This window comes from Nasonia vitripennis, chromosome 2 (genome assembly GCF_009193385.2).
Source record: "Nasonia vitripennis strain AsymCx chromosome 2, Nvit_psr_1.1, whole genome shotgun sequence".
NCBI lineage: Eukaryota > Metazoa > Arthropoda > Insecta > Hymenoptera > Pteromalidae > Nasonia > Nasonia vitripennis.
In genome coordinates, this window is record NC_045758.1 from 21110367 (window position 1) to 21118410 (window position 8044).

Here is an 8044-nt window from a genome sequence, read left to right on the forward strand (position 1 = left end):
TTAAGCGATGCGCCCAACTTATTGGTTATGCCCTTGTATATTAATGCGATATGATAAGTGCTATGGATATATGTGTTAAACGTTATTTGCTAACCAGTGCATCCCTTGAACGGATCGCCAGTGTAATCCGTCTTACAGCTACAAACGAAGCTGCCGACATTGTCGGTGCACTCGGCGTTCTCAGCGCAGGGGCTTTTCTCGCATTCGTTAACATCTGCGCAGTTAATAGAGTTAATCGATTAATCGCTCGTCGACGAGTGCGGGGAGAATGGAGAGAATGAAAAAAAAAAAAAAAAAAAAATGTCAAAAGGGAAACTGACTCTCGCACAAGGTGTTGCCTTGACCCACGAAGCCCTGCAGGCAGATGCACTTAAACGATCCTGGCACGTTGATGCATTTGGCGTTAGTGGCGCAAGTGTTAGGCTGGGCGCATTCGTTCGTGTCGACGCAGCCGTGCACCGGGTCCAGCTGATAGCCCGGCAGACAGTCGCACCTGTAGCCGCCCTCGGTATTCACGCACAGCGTGTCCGCGCCGCACGGATTCTTTACCTCGCACTCGTTTATATCTGTTAGGGTGTTAGTGGCACTCGATTAAATTATGCGACACCCTGCTAATCCGCAGTGATAATGGTCGCGTGCGTCGATGATTTCGTTAATTGCTCTTTGTTATACGTAGATTACTGCTATCAGTAGTAGGTGTACCGCCGATCTCGCCTTTCATCGCGCCACAATTGCGACTGGTTTGTTAAGAACCGTTGCCATAGGTATTTACAGAATTATCTACAATTATAGAATGCGCAATATGCAAGGGAGCACAAGTGCCGCTGGGTGTAATTACCTCGGCAGCCGGTCATCGGATCGCCTTCCATACCCTCAGGACAGGCGCATCGGTAGGTCCCTTGGAGGTTGTGACAGAGGGCCGCTCGTCCACACGGACTCCTCAGGCACTCGTTCACGTCGACGCACTCGTCCTCGGGGTTTCCCTCGAAGCCCTCGGGGCACTCGCACTTGTGGTTACCCGGCAGATTTACGCAGAGAGCCCCTCGTCCGCAGGCTCCCTCGTAATTGCACTCGTTCACGTCGATACACTGCAACAGGCGGCTCTATCATTTCTCGGACTTTTCTTGCAAGAAATAAGTCGATTTTTCGAATATTTTTAATAAATATTTATCTCTTTTTCGCGAAATCGATTCTATGAATATATTTATTATCGATGAAAGCGTTAAACTTTGTAAACAACAGTAAATCAACAAATTTTTATTTACTGCACTGTTGACTCTCAAATTAGATCAGTGAACGAGTTATCCATTCCAGCAAGCACGCGTTTTTATTAATTGTCACTTAATAAAAATTGCATAAGTCAGGGGAAACGATCAAGATGAAGATAAAGTTGCATGAAGTAACGATAAGATAAGCGAGTAAGAGCAAAGTCAGGTTCGAATGCAATATCGCGAGTGTCGTACTTGTTCGAATGGATCTCCGGTGTAACCGTGTGGACAGGCGCAGGTGTAGTTGCCGGGCACGTTGAGACAGAGCGCGTCCAAGCCACAGGCGTCAGGCTGGGCGCACTCGTCAACGTCCTCGCAATGCTCCTCGCCGTCGCCGGTGAAGCCCGGCTTGCATTTGCACAGGAAGTTCGCCGGCAGGTTGCAGCACTCGGCATTCTCGACGCATCGCGCGGCGAGTGCCGGATCCTCGCACTCGTTGATGTCTGAAAAGTCATTCGGGCGTTTAGTTATGCATCGGCGCATAGCGCACTCATCGACATTCGCCGGGCGTTCGCCAGCAGCGATTCCTCGAAGGCCCCCCTTACCTTCGCATTCGAAACCGTCGCCACGATATCCAGGGTAGCAGGAACATTGAAAACTGCCGAGAGTATTCGTACAGTGGGCAAAAATATCACAGGGCCGGTACTTGCACTCGTTCTCGTCTGTTGGGCAGAGAAAAGAAGACGGGGCGTTATTATCCGATATTATCCGAAGATCGGAGATAGAATGAACGACGACGAAGGACGCGAGCCGCAGCGCGTTGCGTCACTGCGCGCCGAGATCGCCTCTGGAAAAGCAATGAAGCGCATCACGCTTTCGGCTCGTCGCCTCAGCGCCGCCGACAGGAAGAGCGATCCACGAACCTGGAACCTGGCAGTTGCATCCGCCGAAGCCGTCGTTGCAGTGGCAGACCGAGTCGAGGCAAACTCCGTTCTGGCACACGGTGCCGTCCTCCTTCGTGCAGTCATCTGCGAACGGGCGAAACAATAGAAACAATTAGTACATACATGTGATTGCGGCTCATCGAGACTCGCGCGCATGCACATTTTTCGGAAACGCGAGACGCGTAGCTCTAGGTGCGAAATATGAACGGATTTCTCGACCGCGAATATAACCGTACGCGTATGCGCGAACGATAAACTGGATTTATGGCTATTGTGTAACAGTACACTCGAGAACTTTACGACGGCTATTTGCATAAATATTTAAAAACGGCTCGCAGCCCTGCTCTTTCAGTGTTCTTCCGCGTTGAGACTTTTCTCAATCTTCTTTTTCGTTTATAATGTCGCTGAAATGAAACGCCTCTATTACGATGTATAATTTTCAATTTGTGAAATTTGGTCTGCTTCAAAGATTACATTAAATTACATTTGCCTGGAATCGATTTTCGAACATTATTATTTTCGGATGCGCATCGGGATTATGCACACAATTGTAGCTAGATTGACAGCAGCTATTCCGACAATTACATAAGAACGTAAACAGAACCATTAGCTACTTGTGTATAAGCTGCTGCGAACGAGGCCGCGCGTGCGGCTAGAGATGGGAGATCATCTTCCGCGAGCCGAAGACGTTTAACCTATAACCCCCTCAACGCGTTCGAATAGCAACGCTAGCTAGACAGTCTCCACTTTTGGATCTGAAGGACGCGGGTTCGATTCCTGGCCATGGGAAGGAGTTTTTTCATTAAATATACTTCAATTTGTTACCTTGTAAGCGTGCGAATAAAATTGTGAAAAATTGTCATATTGAAAATGCGAGTGACTATTACAAGAATAAATCAGCATTTGTACGCCAAACAAAATATCTATTATTCATTGAACTGGTATAAGAAAGAAATCACGTCAGTTAAATGCGACTGCTCTATAAGTAAGAAGTTTGAGAAAACACTTCCCAAAAGGCTCTACAGGCTTTCTTATGCGTAGTTTCGTCTTTTTCTATGTACTCAAATTTCATAGTCCAGTAAATATAAATATAAATGCCATTATTGTAGCGATGCGTTGTTAGGTTGCGACATATATCTAATAAATTAGCTTGCGATGTATGTAAATTAGGTCCTCGTGAAATTCTACGGAACTATCTCTCTTAAACTACGAAGATAAATATATATGACAAACAGATAAAGAAAATCATTTCCTCCAATAGCATAAAAACACAAACAAGAAAAGAAGCAACAGGCGACAAAATAATAGTTCCTAAATTTTTTTTAAAAGTCGCTATGCTGTATAATAAAGTTTGATGATCCAAAATTTTACTATACCGCATGCTAAAATATTAAATTTGTCGAGTTTGTCATCCTCTCTAATATAAAGAATAATCATTTTTACTGATATATTTCTCTCTCAGTGTCAGTTTTTTTGATTTTAGATTGTAAGACGACTGATAAATATACGCGAATGTTTACGAAGTATCTACCACAAAACGATAAAAACTAAGCAGTACGACTCGAATCGTCAAACGTGAATGACTGGACTATATCGTCATTCCCTACATTGTGCAGTTTTGTGGTTGTTTAGTAATCGCAATCAATATTAAGATGTCATTGAACATTCCCGACAAAGTTGTGAGTATTGTCAAGGTTAAAAATAATTAACACTGAAATGCCTTATAAGTGATGGTTTTAATTATGCTTCGCGTCCGTCCATCAACATTCTTTTTATAAACTAGGAATGAAGGCGCGCTTCGCGCGCTCTTGATTCTATCTCTGTCTAATAACACTGGTAGAAAATCGATTATAAGTGTTGTGGCACACTAACGTCTGCTAATATTTTATAAGCATGTAACATGTTACTAAATCCCTTAAAACTATTTTTTAATAAATATATTAATAATGCTCAATGTCGTCATCATTGGTTTGAATAGTGAATTTGAAGAAAAGTTCAGTATAAGAGTCAGTGGGTTTGCATTATAAAAAAGCTATACAACTGAAATTTTACATTGATACTTACTATGCTACCTAGAAAACATGTAACCTACATGATTATGATTTAACTGTTTTCATTCATATTTTCGTACCCATTGTATTTATTGTAAATATTAACAGTGCGCAATTTTAAAATTTTGATTAAATTTGCGTACATCTTTTTAGTCTTTCGAAATGTCTAATCCTATGCATGCGTAAAAAAAACTATAGGGTGTGTACCAACGGCTAAGTAAACTTTTTTACCTCGTGTAATTTGCAAAACTCATCTCTGGCTCACAGACGCACTTGGTCTAATCACTTGACACCCTTGGTATATACACGCAATATATATATATATATATATATATATATATATATATATATATATATATATATAAAAAGATTATTCCATCGCAGTGGGCTAATATTATACACTCAGAGCCGCCAAAGAGAAAAACAGCTTAAAATTCATTGTGGAAAATAAATTTAGTTCTTTAATTTTTCCCCATTAATTAGCGGCGATTTAAGTACGCACCTTGCGCTGAGATGTGTTAAAAAGAACAATCTACTACATGCACCCGCTTTGTATATACATTTTTTAAATTATAGAATATAGAAGATTTTGTCATTGAAAACAACATCATAAGGGGTGTTAATCAGGATTTCGGTGAATGTTGTGGTATTGGCGAACATCTTCTAAGCACTTTGAGTAGCAAGCCAGACCATGTCGCTCAGGTAATTAAATAATTTTATAGAATTTCGGGTACGTTCATGAATAATTTAAGATCAACCAAAAAATCTTGTATAGATTGAAGCTGAAACAGGAAAGCAAACAACTTTTGCGGAAATGAAAGATCGCAGTGTTCGCTGTGGTATATGGTTAAAAAAGCAAGGAATAGGCGCCAACGACATTGTTGTAATTTGCTCGAAAAATAACTTAGACTTGTATGCTCCAATGTTTGGAACTTTCTACGCTGGTGGCACCTTTTCCGGATGGAGTCCGTTTATTGCATCCCCGAGTAAGTCACGTCGAGCATTTATTTGGCCACTGGTTTAGGTCGGATAAATTTTGAGTTAGGTATGTAAACATATCTAAATATAACAATTTTTTCATAGAACCGGTGCAACGTCTAATGAAACTGTTCAAACCAAAGATCGTATTTGCGGGAGAAGATGTGGTCGATATACTGCATAAAGCAGCTAAACTTGAAAATGTTAAAACTAAATTCGTTGTATTTGGCAGACATTCAAATTTTAAAACTTTTCACGACATTATAAAGATACCATCTGAGGAAGATGTGCATGATTTTCGTCCTGAAAAAGTAAATCTCAAAGACAATGCTGTGATAATCTTAACATCTGGCAGTACTGGTTTCTCAAAAGGTGTCCAGCACAACTACGAAAATTTATTTAAAATTATAGTTGGGTTAACTCCGTATCCAATGGCTGGTGTAGCTCTGTGGTACTCAACTTGCGACTGGGTAACTGGTGTTACCTTTGCATTGCAATCTGCATTACTGATTGGTACCAGAATTATGCACACGCAATTCGATGTAGAGGAGACTTGTAAGGTCATTGAAAAGTATAAGGTATTATAAACGGTGATTAACTGTATGAGAATAGATGAAAATATTTTTTAAAATAAGTAAATTAAAAATCTCTTGAAAAAAATATTTTTTTTTCTGTATCCAGGTCAATCTAATGCTAGCGTCTTCCATCATAATGGCTAGCATGCTAAAGTTAAACGTTTTTAAAAGGTACAATCTTCAATCCTTAACATTTGTGTGCACGGGTGGTTCTAAAACAAACGCTCTGGCATTAAAAGGATTTCATGATGCTCTGCCAAATGGCTTAATTGTTCAAATGTACGGTGAGTGCAATTACATCTGTCACTAACTTATACATTCAATAGTAATGAAACGATTCAATAACCCGCTTTTATACATAGGAATGACGGAAATAGGGCGATGTATTGCATCCCAAACTGAGAATAGCAAAAGCATAGGTTCAGCAGGATTCGTTATATCATGCAATCAATTAAAGATTGTCGACATAGATAATGGTGAATCACTTGGGCCTAATAAACCTGGCGAAATTTGTATCAGGTCGCCAACAATGATGACTGGGTATTTCAACAATCCTGAGGAAACTAAAAAAGTTTTGGACAATGACGGTATGGTGTATTTAATTAATCCTTTTGTTTTTTGACTAATTCATTGAATGTGGTAAAAAATATATGTGTATAATTTTTTTTTTTTTTTAATAGGCTGGCTGAGTACTGGAGATAAGGGATTTTATGACGAAAATGGAGAAGTACACGTGATTGAGAGATTAAAAGAGATGATGAAGTATCGAAACCATCAAATTTCGCCATCTGAAGTTGAACAAGTTCTACTATCTCATCCTGCAGTAATGGAAGTTTCAGTGATTCCCATCCCTCACTATTTAGATGGAGATTGGCCAATTGCTTTTGTTAAAAAAGTTCCCGAATTTCAAGTAATTATATGATTTTAAAAATTACTTCGCTAATAACACAGCAAGCATTTTTAACTAGCAACTATAAATTAAAAGTGAATTTGCATAAGAATCTCAGCTCATTATAATCTAAATCAGTCTAATTATCTTTTGTAGGTAACTGAAGATGAACTTGTTCAGTTATCAATTTCAGTTTTTGGAGAATTGAAAAAACTTCATGGAGGAGTAAAATTTGTAGAGCAGTTGCCCAAGATGCCAAGTGGAAAAATCAACAGATCTTTGCTAAAGGAAATGGCAAAAGCAATGTCTGTCAATTCATAGATATCGCAATATTAATTTTTAGATTGTAATCACCCTGGAAGAAAATAAACCAACCATAATGGCCTATTCACCAACGGTTGGCCAAAGGCGTTTGGCCTAACCAAATTTAACTATTAGAAACCTGCTCTGTGTGTATTACACCTTTTCACATAACCCCAAAATTTCATAAAAGTTTATACTCATTTAAAATCTAATTCTACGATGGCAAAACCATATTATTGTTTGATAATAATAATAATTTATTAAATTATTTGAGCAGGCATTGATGATTTATTATCTTTTTGTATGAGTTTTAAAATTGGACAACCGTTGCCCGATGTATAGTGTAAATAAAAAACATGTCGAAATAAACGCGTCTTTTGGCCAATGGCTGCTGGAACTGTTGGCCAGACTTCATAAAATTGGCCTGCCGTTGGCGAATGGCTGGAAAAGGTTTCTACCAGGGTGAATATTATATCATTAACTGTTAAGATTACAAAGAAACTAGAAATTTACTAGAAACAAATCCACGTTACATTTCTTGTTTTTTAAGCAAATAAATATTTTTCCTAACTCTGTGTATAAAATTCGATTTTGCACACGCGTTAAAGTGCGCAAAATAGTACACTACCACACAATAGTAAACAAAATAGTGAACTGATTTTATTGAAAAATAAATTATAACTATCAAACGACTATATCTGTGAATTTTGCTTCCTCCTAGAGGAAGCTTTGTAATAGTAAAATTTCCCTGGTAGCAAATGGCCGATAAGTTCTGGCCCGTTCCCTAGCGACTCGATAGAAATGAAACCCAGAATTCGCGTAGTTTCTACGCTGAAACCCGAGTAGCAGAAGTTCTCTCAATTTTTCGCGCATGCGCGTACGGTTCAGGCCAGGCACAGGCATACTAGAAGTATTGTAGAGGCTGTCTGCTATGTTATACAGCTGATATGATAGTTTTCAAATGAGAGCCAAAATAAAACTGTGAAAAAAGTAATCGAAATCAATAAAAATTTGATTTTGCTCTCACTTGAAAACTATCATATCTAGAGGGCTGAAATTTTGCAACTTAATTTGTATTGGCATGTTGAAACAGTAC

General features: G+C 39.2%; 2 protein-coding genes across 4 annotated transcripts; one reads left to right on the forward strand and one right to left on the reverse strand.

Annotated features, from left to right (window-relative positions):
- Positions 1-89: 89 nt before the first annotated feature.
- LOC116416341 (latent-transforming growth factor beta-binding protein 1-like) lies at positions 90-721 on the reverse strand. Its single transcript, XM_031924263.1, has 3 exons — positions 682-721; positions 321-566; positions 90-214 (listed from the first exon to the last, which is right to left on the reverse strand). Exons 1-3 carry the CDS (start codon positions 719-721, stop codon positions 90-92), a joined length of 411 nt encoding a protein of 136 aa, XP_031780123.1.
- Positions 722-1747: 1026 nt separating this feature from the next.
- Positions 1748-7643, forward strand: LOC107980731 (4-coumarate--CoA ligase 1). Of its 3 annotated transcripts, none has more exons than XM_016982899.3 (9): positions 1748-1847; positions 3636-3831; positions 4780-4905; positions 4979-5189; positions 5287-5759; positions 5863-6040; positions 6119-6343; positions 6437-6666; positions 6802-7519. In XM_016982899.3, the coding sequence occupies exons 2-9, from the start codon at positions 3805-3807 to the stop codon at positions 6964-6966; spliced, it is 1635 nt and encodes a 544-aa protein (XP_016838388.1). In that variant the 5' UTR covers positions 1748-1847; positions 3636-3804; the 3' UTR covers positions 6967-7519. The 3 variants fall into 3 exon arrangements, with proteins under 3 accessions (XP_016838388.1, XP_016838390.1, XP_016838389.1); XM_016982901.3 differs by lacking the exon at positions 1748-1847 and adding an exon at positions 1917-2980; XM_016982900.3 differs by lacking the exon at positions 1748-1847 and adding an exon at positions 2139-2267 and having other exon boundaries at positions 6802-7643.
- Positions 7644-8044: the final 401 nt, after the last annotated feature.